This window comes from Euleptes europaea, chromosome 11 (genome assembly GCF_029931775.1).
Source record: "Euleptes europaea isolate rEulEur1 chromosome 11, rEulEur1.hap1, whole genome shotgun sequence".
NCBI lineage: Eukaryota > Metazoa > Chordata > Lepidosauria > Squamata > Sphaerodactylidae > Euleptes > Euleptes europaea.
In genome coordinates this window covers 59,401,074-59,416,559 of record NC_079322.1, presented here as the reverse complement: position 1 = coordinate 59,416,559, position 15,486 = coordinate 59,401,074, and the positions used below count along the sequence as shown (strand labels likewise).

Sequence of the window (15,486 nt, the reverse complement as noted above, 5' to 3'; positions counted from 1 at the left end):
CTGACTATGCAGTCCTAGTCAACACTCAAGCTCTTACACACAGAGCCTAACCTTGCTTTCCTTGGTACATGGGGCTGCTGCCACACTGTTAGGGGAAGATTCAGAAGAAGAAGAAGAGTTGGTTATTATACCTCAATTTTCTCTACCTTTAAGGAGCCTCAAACCGGCTTACGATCACCTTCCTTTTCTCTCCCCACAACAGACACCTTATGAGGTAGGTGAGGCTGAGAGAGTTTGGAGAAACTGTGACTAACCCAAGGTCACCCAGCAGGCTTCGTGTGTAGGAGTGGGGAATCAAACCCAGTTCTCCAGATTAGAGTCCGCCACTCATGTGGTGGAGCAGGGAATCAAACCCAGTTCACCAGATTAGAGTCCGCCACTCTTAACCACTACACCAGAGAAAGGAATGAAAAAAATCAACGATTTCCTCATAGCCAACAGAAATATCTATAACCCTGTCACTAAGTGAACGTGGATGTATTTAAATGATTTGCAACAGAAAGGTATATGTTGATTAAGAAAAGCTATTTTTAAAAAATGTTCAGAAGACTTTAGCTACTTATAATAATCCTTAGTAAGAACTTGTCAGAAACCTGGCAAGCCTTCTATGTGCTCCGCCATGCCTCCCGTCATCATAACTGATGGAGGATTTTTATTTGGCTCACTAAAGCTTAAATGTGCCTGTGATCCAGGAAAATCTATCTGGAGTCAGGGAAGTCTTCAGTTGACTGAGCCACGTAGATCAGTCCAGTGGAGTTTGGAGTATTATCACTTTCGGAACCAGGTAATGGTGGCAAGTTGCCACTGATTTATTTTATTAAACCAGAAGTTACCCTGTTTAACAAAACAAGCTCTTGTTCTTTAGGTAAAAGCACCCACGTCACAAAGTTAAAAGCCCTGTGTTCTAAAAACATTCTTATGAGGAGCAAGCCAGTTTTCGGGTAGGCCAGTGTACCCACTGTACATTGCTGTAGACTTGCTCCATATGAAATGTAGCGATAACGGTACTGACCAGCCATGCAGGGTTGTTGTAAAAATTGCAAGATCATTCATGAGCCAGTGTGTTAAAGTGGTCAGATAACTGGCCTAAGATTGGGGTGATCCAGGTTCAAGTCCCTACTGTTCCATGAAACTCATGGGAAAATCTTGAGCAAAACATACTTCTTCAGATGAACAGACCTCACAGGGTTCTCGTGCGAATTAAATTGAGAACTATATACACTACTCTGCATTTATGATTATCTATTTGGTGCATTTTATCCTGTCTTTCCACCAAGGAGCTCAGGCCCTCACTGCCTCCATTTTATCTTCACAACAACCCTGTGGGGTAGCTTATGCTCCTTGAAAGGAAACATGTATGAAAACGTAATAAGAAGCAGCATCAGACATTTTAAACCTTCAAATAAATGATCAAATCGCTCCCTGTATTCATCTCACCATGGATGTCACTTTAATGACATGAGCCAAGCCAACCAAATGTCACCACATAACCAGATCATACGGGTCAAATATGCTTTCTCAGTATAACATGTTTTAGGAAGATGTATAGCACACACATCCCTTCGTATGTGGAGAAAGAGGCTTCTGCAGATCGGATGGTTAAAGTAGCAGGTGGGACAAAATTCTAGCAAGCCTTGTCTGAATAGCAAAGCGGATAAAACAGAAACACCTACGTGCTCGGATGTGAAGGCAACCAGTCTCGGAATAGCTGCCATTCCTTTCTCTTTAACTTCTGGAAACATCTTGAAACGTGCAATCAACATAGCATACATGTTAGATATGGCACCACCTGGAGTCCACAGTAATATACTGTTACTTCTTCTATCCACAAGGACATTGTTTTAAGTACAAACGACACTTGTCATATAAGTCATACATTTCTCATCTGATCTTAGGGAAGGAAACGGACCGTTCCCTTGCCCCTGCAATGGGAAGTCCAGGACCAAACGAGCCTTTGGCCATGAGAAGGCAGAGGTCATATTGTCTTTGTCTAAAATATTTAGATGTCTTCTTTATCCTGAGCATCTGAGGACCCAAGGTGGGTAACAGCAAGATAACAGCAATTGGGAGTTTAACCCCCCCACAAAGATGTAAAATATATTAAACCCATATTAAAAACCAATCTAAAAACACATTATGTCCCACTAATAGGAAAAACCCCTATGCCCAAGTAAGCTACAGTTGCTTGAAAGAGACAGTAAAATTCTCTCCCTTCCTTACTGTCACACCACTTCTTGCAATTGTCTTAGTAGTGACTTCTGCATATGATGCCGGGTCCCCTCCCCCTTATGTGAGGACAACGACTCTTGGGCAAGACCTAGGGTTGCCAACCTCCAGTTACTAGCTGGAGATCTCCTGCTATTACAACTGATCTCCAGCCGATAGAGGTCAGTTCACCTGGAGAAAATGGCTAGTTTGACAATTGGACTCTATGGCATTGAAGTCCCTCCCCTCCCCAAACCCTGTCCTCCCCAGGCTCCGCCCCAAAAATCTCCAGGTATTTCCCAACCCGGAGTTGGCAACCCTAGCAAGACCCCATTACTCACTCCTTCAGAACAACAGACGTCTTGACTCTACCCACCCCTCAATACAAATCAAGCCATGTTTAAAAGGTTTGCTAGGGATGCCCCACCCCCAGCAGATCCCACTGTCAGATCAAGAGGACCAGAAAGAATATCCAAACCCCCCAGAACAACCTAGCTGTTTCAATTCTGTTCATAGCATTTTCTTTTAGAAAGAAGGGGGATTGAGTGGGTGAAGATAAGACAACATCAACAAAATTATTAGGGCACCATATCTATGACTGGATCTCCTGGCATTTTTATTTAATAATAGCTGCATGTGTGTGCATGTTGTGTATCCAGTTTTCTCATACAAGGAGGGGTGGGGTATTTAAATTTACCCTGTGTTGTCTGCCTGATATAAATGGAAACTATTTGTCCTCCTAGGGGGGAAACATAGGAACCAGCAAGGTTAACAACAGTTTAGGGGAGGGGAGAATTTAGAATAGGAAAATGGCAGGGAGGAGAGCCTTAAAGATCCCCTCTCCCATCCCTGCTTGAGCACACTGGCATTCCCTGCCCTCCCCATGGCTACTTTTTAAGTCAAAATAAAACTGTCAAGAGATCAAAATGTAGGGTTGCCAGCTCCCTCTTTGATACTGGTGGGAGGTTTTTGGGGCAAAGCCTGAGGAGGGCGAGGTTTGGGGAGGGGAGGGACTTCAGTGCCATACAGTCCAATTGCCATAGTGAACTGTATGGCACTGTATGGAATTTTCTCCAGGTGAACTGATCTCTATCAGCTGGAGATCAATTGTAATAGTGGGAGATCTCTAGCTAGCACCTGGACATTGGAAACCCTATCAAAATGGCACAAATAAACAGTTGGGATTTGGGCCTTAATACCATTACAGAGCATTCACAGGCAAAGAACTGCAAAGTGCAATCCTAAGTAGAGTACATGCGGCAACACAATTTGCTTGAAGGAAGTATTCATCAGGGAAAGACGTGGAAGTCCTTGGCCTTTTATGCATGGCTATTTCCCTCGCCGTCACCCCTCTGACAACTCTGGGTCTTTGTTCTGATTATGCATCCCGTTCCTGACCATCAGAGGTCGCCTCGCTCTCCCTGCTCCTTTTCGCGCGTTTTGCCCACGTTTTCAGGGATCTGTTTCATCACAAATCTGAAAATGTGGGCAAAACGTGCACAAATTAGTGGGGAAAGTGAGGCGACCTCTCTGATGGTCAGAAACTGCATGCATAATGAAAACAAAGACCCGAAGTCATCAGAGGGGTGACTGCGAGGGAAACAGCCATGCATAAAAGGCCCTAGATTACCACAGTAATGCAACCTTTCTATGTTAGAGAGAGGGCCCTCTTGAACAGGGACGGCTGCTGGTCTCCCTGAAATGACCGCAAAGCATGTCACGCATCACAGTCATAAGAACATAAAGAAAGATGACGCACCAGGTGAAAAGATCCCATCGCCAGCACCCCCTGGCCAGCCAATTATCTCTCTCATCTTCCTTAACGTGACATATTCCATAAGAACAAACACTGGAGCAATTTCATAAGTGAACCTGAAATAGAGAAATATCCAAGTTGTACCGATCAAGTTAACATGTATATGTTACTCCCCACCCCCGTCTTCAAAGACCCCAGATATAACACACATTACAGGGCTATCCCGATATCAGCTGAAAAACTACATCTGGGCCATGTATGCAGAGCTGTTTCTCTCATGGTCACCTGACTGCTCTGATGCTTCATTTTGATTATGCATGCCTTTGCCAACCGTCAGAGGTCACCTTGCTCTCCCTGCATGTTTCTGTGCATTTTGCCTGTGTTTTCTGGATGCTGTTTTAGCGAGAATCTGGAAAACAGGGGCAAAACACGCAGAAACATGCCAGGAGAGCGAGGCGACCTCTGACGGTTGGGACAAGCATGCATAATCAAAATGAAACACCAGAGCAGTCGGTGGGGGTGATCGCGGGGAAACAGCCTTGCATAAATGGCCCTAGTGAAGGAGGCTGAGATTTGCTACATTTTTAACAGGTTCAGCTGGCCCAATTTCAACGAGCATTCCAGCGTCTAGCACTACTGTATGAATCATTATGTTTCCCAATATTCCCTAGGTGAGGGTTTAAAACCTTGCTGAAGGTCCCAGATTCAATCCTCAGCATCTCCAGTTAAATGATCATAGATAGCAGGGCCATGAAAGACCTCTTCCGGAGACTTCGGAGAACTGCTGCTGGCGGTCCAAGTTGACAACATTAGGCTGACTCTGATCACAGGCACACATTTAGGCCCTTTTGCAAGGGCCTTTGTAATGCGTTTCAGCAGCCAGTTGCTAACGGATTTTTTGTGTCATTTCAGACACAACCGTTTTGGCTCCCAGCTGCTAAGGGAGATTTTTAAACAGTCAATCTCTCCTGGATTTCTGAAAAGTCCCTGCATCGATGCTGTTGGAAGTGAAGAATTGCACAGCATATCTTTGTATGGAGGATACCACAACTTGGGGGCGGGGGCAGTAGAGCTAACAAGCTAGATAGGTTCAATTTGCTCTATATCCTTCCCCTTGTCTGCTCTGTTGTTACTGTCTTTGTTTACCCAAATAGCTAATCCCGAGGACTTCCTTCCTTCTGGCAAACTTCTTCTCTTCCTGCTTCTTTGTCTAATCTCCACAAGGGTAAGATGTGCTCTCATTGGCCATTTATTCATCGGAGGTTTTGCACTGGATTTGCCACTCTCTAGATGCACATTTTCCCAATCTAAATTCTCAAAACTCTGCATGGGGGCTTATTGTTAAGTTCTGAGATTCTGGATGGGGAAAATGTGCGTCTAGAGAGTGGCAAATCCAAGGCAAAACCTCCCCTGAATAAATGGCCATTATCTCTCTCCATCCTATCTTAGTGCTAGAATGCTCTTTCTTCCTTTCCTTTCCTCTCCTTGTCTTTTTTCTTTTCTAAAGCAACAAGCTCTGGGTGGACTATTCCTAAAGCAGCCTCTACCCTTCCATTGTGCAAACCAGCTCTAAGCTAACAGGTGCTAGTTTACAATTGCGGTGATTATTAACAGACCAAAAACATACACAACCGTGGCTGCCTAATGTTTTGAAAAGACGGCTTTGAATCAATATTGTATTAGCTGTGTTTAAAGCAACACTATGATTGGAAACACCGGCATTATGCAGATTACTTACATGTTAGTATTGGCTGTAGACGTTAACCAATCCGCAGCTAATCCAACCATATCCAATCCAGTTGACAGCTGGTTGAAATACCTGGGGTGCCCTGAATAAAATGGAAAAAGCTGTGTTTTTCAAACCTGGAAAAGCCCCCCCCCCCATCACAGTACTAAATAATGCATGGTGTACGTGTGCATTTCTACTGAGAAGAATACGCATGGATTAAAAGAACACTCTTGCTAAAATATTTAGGGACACTTCTAAAGCCATGTTCTATAACATATGCTTTCACTTTCTATGCCCCCCTCCCCATTGGCCCATGTAATGCAGTCTTCAATGGACCACAAATGTACTGCACAAAGCGTCTCCCCACAACACAAGAGGAAACCACCCCATTTGGCTTCAACTGACGTCATGCCTTGTGCTTCACCTTACATTTACCTCCAGCAATGTTCATACAAGGATGCTGCTGCTGCAGTCGTCTTGTTTGTGGCTTCCTAGAGGCACCTGGTTGGCCACTGTGTGAACAGACTTCTGGACTTGATGGGCCTTGGTCTGATCCAGCAGAGCCTTTCTTATGTTCTTATGACTCCCAAGGTCCTTCCTTTACTCTCAGCCTTCCAGGGATCTGCACATCTCAGCTGTGTGTCAGAGAGATATCTGGACTATTGCTGACCTTTGCCTTTCTAGTGAGAGGACTCCATTCTCATGCTCTCTGTCTGCAGATTGCCCGTGGTGCAACCTGGCACCAGCACCATTTTAAATCTGCATAGATGTTCAGCATCTTACACAGGATGCTGAAGAGATCTGGTTTTAAGATTGTGACCTGGGACATCTGGTCCCTGTTCTTCTTCTTCTTTTTTGTCATTGTAACATCCAGCCTGATTTAGAATTCTGGTGAACCTGAAACCTTTGTGACATTTTGGTTAGTCCTGATAAAACATATTACATGGACTTTGTTCTTCTTCTTGGATCCTGCAGAAAGATGTTTACAGGGCAAATAGGTTCCTTACTGATCTTGGCTGTCATGGTTCCTTCAACTGGATGTAATTTAAGAAGTGTCACAACAGGAAACAGGCTATTTTTCACGTGGAAGTCTTACAGCCAAATCACAATGAGCCCGCCATCTTGGAATCTAAAAGGTCCCCTGGTTGCATTGACAGTCAGTGAAGGATGAACAATGCTTGAAACAGTGCTTTAAGAGATGTATACATGTAGGAGCCTGAAAGTGATTTGCCCAGGCAAAATTACATGAAAAGAGACCTGTAAATGAACAACTTGGCTCTCACTAGGTAGCTAGGGAGAGTAGACAGATATTGACAGGAGCATAACATTGCTTGTTCTTCTATCCTCAGATTACCTACTACTGAATGAACAGATTATTTCAAAGATGCTCTGTCCTCCATCTATAGAGTCAAGTTGCTTCCACACAGAGAGAAGAAAGCTGTGCAAAACTACTGGAGGGTGAGAGATAAAAGGAAGTATTTCTTCACACAACACATAAATTGTGGAACTCCCTGCCCCAGGATGTGGTGATGGCTGCCAACTTGGAAGGCTTTAAGAGGGGAGTTGACATATTCATGGAGGATAGGGCTATTCATGGCTACTAGTCAAAATGAATACTAGTCATGATGCATACCTATACTCTCCAGGATCAGAGGACATACCTATTATATTAGGTGCTGTGGAACACAGGCAGGCTAATGCTGCTGCAGTCATCTTGTTTGTGGGCTTCCTAGAGGCACCTGGTTGGCTGCTATGTGAACAGACTGCTGGATTTGATGGGCCTTGGTCTGATCCAGCAAGGCTTTTCTTATCTTCCTATGTACTGATCTTGATATTACAAAAACGAAAGTGTTTGTATGGTTTTGAGCCACCTGCATTAAAAAAAAAAAGCTAAGGTAGCAGCAGGGGGTACGAATGGCATGGATCCCCAATCTACAGACACCTCCGCACGAACCTAAAAAGATTTCTGGAGGCTGTTTTCTTTTCAGTTCAAGCACAGCCCACACACCTGTAATAAGAATGCTGGAAATGCTCCGATTGTATTTCCTCCTTCTCCTCTTTGAAATGAACTCGTGCCTTCTAGCAATGGCTCTCGGAAGACCTCATTGCTCACGTGCTGCATGTTGTCAACGAATACTACCCAGCAGAGGCTGAAGCAAGAGCGCTTGCCCAGGAGCTTGCCGGGGCTTGTAATAACCTCTCTGATGAATAGCTGATGATTATGGGAGACAGGGGAAAATGAGGAAGTGGCAGGCTTGGCTGACCGAGGGCGCTCATGAGTCAAGGGGCCCAGGACAGCGCTGGGATGACTCAAACAGCACAAATACTCATCAGTTCTCCCTTGTCAGAAGCCACCGTTACAAAAAAAAAAAAAAAAAAAAAAAAGGCTGGATTTCCTCAGCAATGGTGATTTCTAAATCAAGTGATTCATGAGAAAACAGGCAGCGGCTGATTAGCCCATTGAAATGCCTCATTTCCCGGGTTTCTGGATTTCTCTGCACCTATCTATTGTGAACTCTTTTATCAAAAGAAAAATGCGCCTGGCGCCAGTTGAAGAATGCAACGCCCCGATTAAAGCTAATTTTCCTAGCTAAAACCCTGTCTGGGGTTTCGTATTGGCAAAAGAAAAGAAACAAGCGCTCGAACGGAACTTGATTCAGGCCAAACACACCTGTTCTTATCCAGGGATATAGGATGCTGCTGCTTGAACACATAAGCCAGGAGTCACAGCAGGGCAATTAGAGCAGACAAAAAAGCCCCCAAGTTGGAAGTTATCAGTCGCCAGGGGTCTGCTACCTGTCACATACACACAGCATGAAAGATCCAGCCCTGGAGATAGTTCATCTGCCATCCATTGTATAACCCGCAAAAGCTTAGTAATCAGACTGGGTAGACACAGCAGCAGGCGGGAGAGTGGAGGAAGGTGGTGAAAGCAGTTCTCTTCTAAATCTCAACATAGTTGGGACTAAAGTTGCAAAGGCAGAAAGGCCACCACTTTCTGAGCTTAGATCACGATGGGTAGCCGTGTTAGTGTGTCAATAGCAGTAGAAAAGAGCAAGAGTCCAGTAGCACCTTAAAGACTAACCAAATTTCTGGTGGGATATGAGCTTTTGTGAGCCACAGCTCACTTCTTCAGATACTTCTTTCTGAGCCTATTTTCTCTCTCTCTCCCTCTTACATTTTTATCTCACCTTCCATCCAAGGAGCACATGATTCTCCACTCTCCATTTCATCCCAACAACCTTGCGAGGTCGGTCAGGCTGAAAGAGAGTGGCTGGGCAAAAGTCACCAAGCAAGCTTTGAGGCTGAGCAGGGGGTCTGTGACTGGATCTCCCCAGTCCAATTCTCATACTAGGTCTTCTCCTCTTTTGGAGAAAAGTGTCAATAGAAATCTCACAGAGCTGGAGAAAGGAATGTTAGGTCGAGTCCCGTATTCTCAGGCTCTTGGGTACAGGATTTTCTCCATCTCTGCTACATCAGAATATGTTGGGGGTGAATGTTGGAGGCTGCACACAGGCAAACCTCATGTTCTACCCTGAGCCCCAGTTTGTCACCCCCAAAGAGGTCAGCCCATCTCTCTACCTTGTCATTAGGCTTGCTATTATGAATGAAGAAACTGGAAACACCTGTGATGCTTCTTTATTCCCAGATGGTTTTTTTTTTGGGGGGGGGGGGAGAAAGTGCAGTACAGCAGAGATATAAGATCCAAGTTGGGTAGAAAGACTACAGAGCTTGCTAGAACCGGGACCTACTTTTTAACCCCCAAGTGGCAGCATGGGATTCACTAAATGGCAAACCCCTGGCATCATAGTCACATGACAGGAAGAGGGGGAGCCAGAGTATGATCTCAGTGGGGTCAAGGTCAGGACCATGGACAGCAGACGGAATGAGCCAGGGACAGGAAACGCAAGTCAAGTACCAGGATGTGTACCACAGTGATGGTCACAACCACAGACGAATCCTCCCCACTGCTGAGTGACTACACCTCACTATCCTGCTGCTTCTCTTAGTGTGCACGCAAAGGGAGGCAGGAAGCACGGTGCCCTCGCTTGCCTTGCCTTCTGTGACGGATACAGGGTTAAATGCAAACTCTGAGACTGAGGAATTCTGGCAGCCAATGCCTGCAGGCAGTGGGCGTAGTCTGGTGAGCTAACAGGAGTCTTCTTGGAAGGAGAGAGAAGTTCTTGATCTTTTAGCTCTGAGCTCCTGAACTGTGCAGTTGTGTGTAGAGACTCTTAGAACCTGCGTGTTCCAATATTACCTAGCTTGCATAAACCAAACCTGAGTGGTGACAGGGGGAAGATTGTGGTAGAGAAAGAAAACCCTTTCTTCAGTCACTAAGTAGGAGGTGGCTCCTGAAATAGGGAGACTCCTGATTCAGTGTTTTGGGGGAGAAAGATTTGTTTTCCACAGGAGGTGGACAAATCTGAGGAGTGGGAAAGGTTGCGGATAAACCTCCACTTTCTGAGGAGTGGTGCTTGGGTAAACTGAGTCCACACTGAGTATATTGAGTGTAATGAATATATTGAACAAAGTCTGAATATATTTACTGAATAGCCTGAAGAGACTGTACTGAGAACTAAGTACTGTGCCTGTAACCATTTAAGATTTGAACTGTTCCTAACCAACTAAGCTTTGTGCCTCTATTGAAGAAAAGCAATCGATCTATCTACCTCTCTGTAAATAATAAACTTCCATTTATATCCATAATTATAAAATCAGCTACAGCCTCTGAACCTGAGGGGAGGAAAGGGAAGCTTTCTCCTCACACAAGCAAAGGTGACAATGTGTGGGGTTTAAGAAATATTAAAAACCCCTCACAGTTATTGGTAACAGCAGAAAAATTTGTGAGGGTTCAAAAGGGAAGAAGGACCTCACACCCTGCATGCCCTTTAGCCATAGGTTTTTCCAAAAAGCTGGAGCAGGCTGTTCTCTGAGGGCCCACATTTGTGCCTTTCCCTCCAGAGGCAACTCAGAAAGTGTCCTGAAGAACATCACATGAAAAACCACTGATCCAAAGGCCCCTTCTGATCCGTGAAGAGACCAGAATGTCCTCACGTCCACCTTTTATGATGAAGCAGTATAAACAACTGCAGAGAAACGTGTACAATCCATTTTATGCCATCCCCCATGTCAAACATAGGAGGAAACCAGATGCATCCCCACTATGATGCCTGACAACATGCAGCTTCAGCCGAGCACACCGCTCCAATCAAGGACAATTGTTTCTGTTGCTTCTGGAACAGGATGAAGTGGTAACTAGTAGGGTAGTCAGACAATTCGTTCTTGCTAGTATGTGCGGTTCTCCTCATCCAAACCCAGTTCTCATCTGCTCAAAGAACCAGTGGGAGACCAGGGTCCTTTAATGCATGGGGGGTGGGAAAGATGGGTTCAATGGAATAGAAGCTTCCTGACCACGGGAGAACATAAAATTTAATGACCTGCTTCAATGGAAATAAATGGTCCACCTAGCGCAGACAGTTTCCAAGCAGCAGCCAATCAAAATCTCTAGGGGCTCGGAACCGAAGGTGAAGGTGGGAGGGCTCATGTGTGTTCCAAGCACTCAGAGCTGAGAAATGTACTCGTCACCAAGACGGCATATAGTTATCCCAACTCCAGCCCTCCATTTTATTGCCAGGTGCTTCCTAGAAAACATATGGATACCACTAAGGACCGACACCAGAGACTACACAAGCAGCACCCCCTGGCGGGCATCACATTCACCTGTAGCTGTTTTCCTTTACCCCCTTCCCCAACAATGAGACATTAGACATCTCCAGACCGGGCAATGAAACAATCCATTCACACTTGGTCCCTTTTTTGACCTCTCCGCACCCTATGGTCTCCACATCAGTCACTATTGAATACAGTCCCCAGTGGCTCTCTTTTATCTCTAGAAGGCACCGCCCGAAGTTCAAGTTCGTCCAATAGTGGACCAGAGTGAACATTCCACGATATTTCTCTGACCAATCAACATCAAATGTCACTTTTCACAATCCCCAGTCTAGAGATAAAGAAGCAATCCAAGCCCAGTTAGACGATCTCAAAGTAGTGTGGGGAAAGAGATTTACAATCCTAAACAATCCTAACCCTTTACGACTAAACCCTATTGAAGAAACCTGAGTAGGATTCCGAGTAGACCTGCTTAGGATTGCTCTCTCAGATCACTGAATCTGCACTGCACTTTTGCTATGGCAGGTGCACTTTGCACAGCGCCATTGATGCTCAAGCAGACTAGCTTATGCAGAAAGGAATCTCGTGGCACCCTAAAGCCACCCGAATCAACAGGAATCGTGTGGCCCTCCATTAAGGATAGACAGATTTCCACTCTACCAGAAGCTCTTGTGTTCTGGAGTCCTCCTGCTAAGGCGCACATGGCTGGCCCTCACTATGCAGGCGCGTTATGACATTATCAGCAGGAACCATGGAGCCATGTGACACAGGTAGTGCTGAGCGTGACGTCATTACCCAGCATTCAAATGCCACTGAGAAAAAGTACAGAGGCTTTTCACAGTAGCACTAATGGGTGATATTGCATCCTTTCTAGTTCTGCTAAGCCGGTTAAGCACCAGTAATGGATGAGGAATGCCAGGTCCTTAGAATCATAGAGTTGGAAGGTTGCACCAGAGTCATCTAGTCCAACCCCCTGCATAATGCAGGAATTTCACACCTACCTCCCCCACACACCCCTATTGACCCATACTCCATGCCCAGAAGATGGCCAAGATGCCCTCCCTCTCATGAACTGCCTAAGGTCATAGAATCAGCATTGCTGACCAATGGCCATCTAGCCTCTGCTTAAAAACCTCCAGGGAAGGAGCGCTTACCACCTCCCAAGGAAGCCTGTTCCACAAAGGAACCACTCTCTGTGTGTGTGTGTTAAGTGCCGTCAAGTGGCTTCCGACTCATGGCGACCCTATGAATGAAAGTCCTCCAAAATGTCCTATCTTTGACAGCCTTGCTCAGATCTAGCAAATTGAAGGCTGTGGCTTCCTTTATTGAGTCAATCCATCTCTTGTTGGAGATGGAGTGTAGGAACCACTCTAACCTTTAGAAAATTCTTCCTAATGTCTAGATGGAAACTCTTTTGATTTAATTTCAACCTGTTGGTTCTGGTCTGACCTTCTGGGGCAACAGAAAACAACTTGGCACCTTCCTCTATATGACAGCCCTTCAAGTACTTGAACATGGTTATCATATCACCTCTCAGTCTTCTCCTCTTCAGGCTAAACATACCCAGCTCCTTCAACCTTTCCTCATACGACTTGGTCTCCAGACCCTTCACCATCTTTGTTGCCCTCCTCTGGACCCGTTGTTAAGTCCTCAGGAAATGGTCCCAGATTTCCACTAATCCAGCCTTTTCTGGCTGGGATCTCTCTTGTGTGTGACTTTTTAAATCAGCAGCAGCAAGGAGACTCCATTTGGGGGTCCCTATACAACTTTAGACACCTTAAATACCCCTGTGCAAATTCCTCACCTAACGCTTGGGGGAAACAACAGCCCGTTGATCCTGCGTTCCCTTCACCCCAAGTTGCTACCCCTTCACGCATCTGATTTTAAGCAGCTCAGACGGAAGAAATCTGTTCCCATGGCAGCGCAGGCAGTTCTATAGACATAGTTTACTTGGAAGGAATTGACAGCAGCGAGTCTGGCTACATGGCTGGGAACAGGTTGTATTTTCTAGAAAGGGGGATCCTATTTGCTGGATTCCGGTGTGCCTGGCGCTTGGAACTGTAACATTACCAGAAAGACATTCCTAAACAAATGACTGAAGTCTTACAGAGCAGTCCTATTCCTGTCTGGGCATTGCCTGGCCTGAAACCAATGGGTTTAGATCGGACCACTGTGCTTCTCTTTGCACTCAAGGTGGTGTATAAGGCCCTATCGGAGCCTGGCTTTCTGAACACGCTGGGCAGAACTTCAGCAATTCTGTGCGGCGCTTCGTCATACCTAAATTCATCTATGGGGCCATTTATGCCGGAGAGGTTTTGCCTCTCTCTCTAGATGCACATTTCCCCCATCCGAATTCTCAAAACTGCATGGGGGCTTATTGTTGAGTTTTGATAATTCAGATGGGGGAAATGTGTATCTAGAGAGCGGCAGGGTAAAGTGGCAGTAGCGGCACCGCCATTTCATAGGGCAGAGGCCTCCTCCATTTGAAAGTGCGACCCTCCCCTTAAAAAGAAAAGAAAAGCACCTCCTCTCTCCAGTTGATAAACTCATGATCAGGGGGAAAGTTTTTGCATCACCCTTTCCGTGAAGTGCTAGATTACTAAATGCAAGGAGTTTTTTTTTAACAGAGTTACCTTAAAAAATGCTTTCCCTGCAGTACGAAATGACACCGCCCAGGACTGCCCTAGAGCATAGCGTGGCTGTGTCTGGTGAGGCCCGAAAGGCAGGCGCACTCGCTCGCCCTTCCTCCTGCCGAGGCTTGTCGGCCAGGGCCGAGCCTCTCATTCATTCATTCATTCATTCATTCATTCATTCCCCCCGGCTCGCCCCGGGGCTCTTTCTGGGGGCCTTGCCTTCACGCGCACGCGCGTCCAAAGAGGCCAGGCTCCTCCAGGCAGGCGGCCAGAGGCGCGCTCGAGCTCCCCCTGGAGGCAGGCCGGGCACCTCGCGGCTGCCAGGGACCGGCGCTCGGCTACAGCCGCTCGGACCAAGCCAGGCGGCCAGCCGGGCAGGAAGAGGCTGCCGCGCCGGGGGGCTGGCCCCCAAGGACCTGGCTGGTCCCCTACCCCGCGTGCACTAGACGACTGCCCCTCTCCAACCAGGGACCCCAGGACTGACGGGATCCACGTTGGGTTGGTGGAGCGAAAAGGCTCTTTCGCGTGTCGAAAATCTGGCCAGCTGCCAGAATCTCTCTAGGGCACTTTCACACATGCCAACTAATCCACTTTCAATCCACTTTAACGATCGCTTGCAAGTGGATTTTGCTGTTTCACACAGTAAAATCCAGCTGCAAAGTTCACTGAAACTGGATTGAAAATGCATTATTCAGCGTGTGTGAAAGTGCCCAACAGAATCATAGAATAGAATAATAGAATCATAGAGTTGGAAGGGACCACCAGGGTCATCTAGTCCAACCTCCTGCACAATGCAGGAAATTCACAACTACCTCTCTCTCTCTCTCTCTCTCTCTCTCACACACACACACACACACACACACACACACACACACACACACACCCTGGCACCCGTCTGCCTGTCCGTCTCTCTCCTTGCCAGCTGGGACTGGCGATCCTGAGATGCTCAGAAGATTGCATCGCAGACCTGTAGCTGCCGTCGACAAAACCAGAGCCCGCGGGTTTGCTACGGCGACATTGGACGCCTGTAGAGACCGGAAGGCCCCCCTCCACCCCCCAGCAATCGGAGCCATTCAGACCCGCCTCCGCAATCCAGAGACCTGGAGGGGGTTTGCGCCTGCCGCACTCCATCTCCGGACGCGTCCACACCTAGTGCGCTCCTAAGAGGAGTCAGGACGTTCTGAGCCTGTTGACTCTAATGCTTGGGGTGGAGCTGGACGTGTCTCGGGAGTCGTTTGCGCAGAGGACAGAGGCGCTTGCTTACGACTCACCCCCACCTGCCTTTACTTGAGCACTTTCACACATGCTGAATAATGCACTTTCAATCCAGTACCAGTGCACTTTGCAGCTGGATTTTAATGTGTGAAACGGCAAGATCCACTTGCAAATGACTTTTAAAGTACATCGAAAGTGCATTATTCAGCATGTGTGAAAGCGCCCTCATCAGCCACTGACTTCTCTCCGGTTTAATTCCAGGGCCATTTACGCAT

The 15,486-nt window shown here is 46.6% G+C and overlaps 1 protein-coding gene across 1 annotated transcript in view; it reads right to left on the bottom strand.

Moving 5' to 3' along the window:
* GAD2 (glutamate decarboxylase 2) overlaps positions 1–15,486 on the bottom strand; it is a 46,136-nt gene that overhangs the window by 24,175 nt on the left and 6,475 nt on the right. Inside the window, exons 5-7 of the mRNA XM_056856980.1 lie at positions 5,700–5,790; positions 3,965–4,077; positions 1,674–1,789 (exon numbers count right to left, since the gene is read on the bottom strand). Coding sequence (XP_056712958.1) covers positions 1,674–1,789; positions 3,965–4,077; positions 5,700–5,790 — 320 coding nt within the window. The remainder of the gene's footprint in view (positions 1–1,673; positions 1,790–3,964; positions 4,078–5,699; positions 5,791–15,486) is intronic.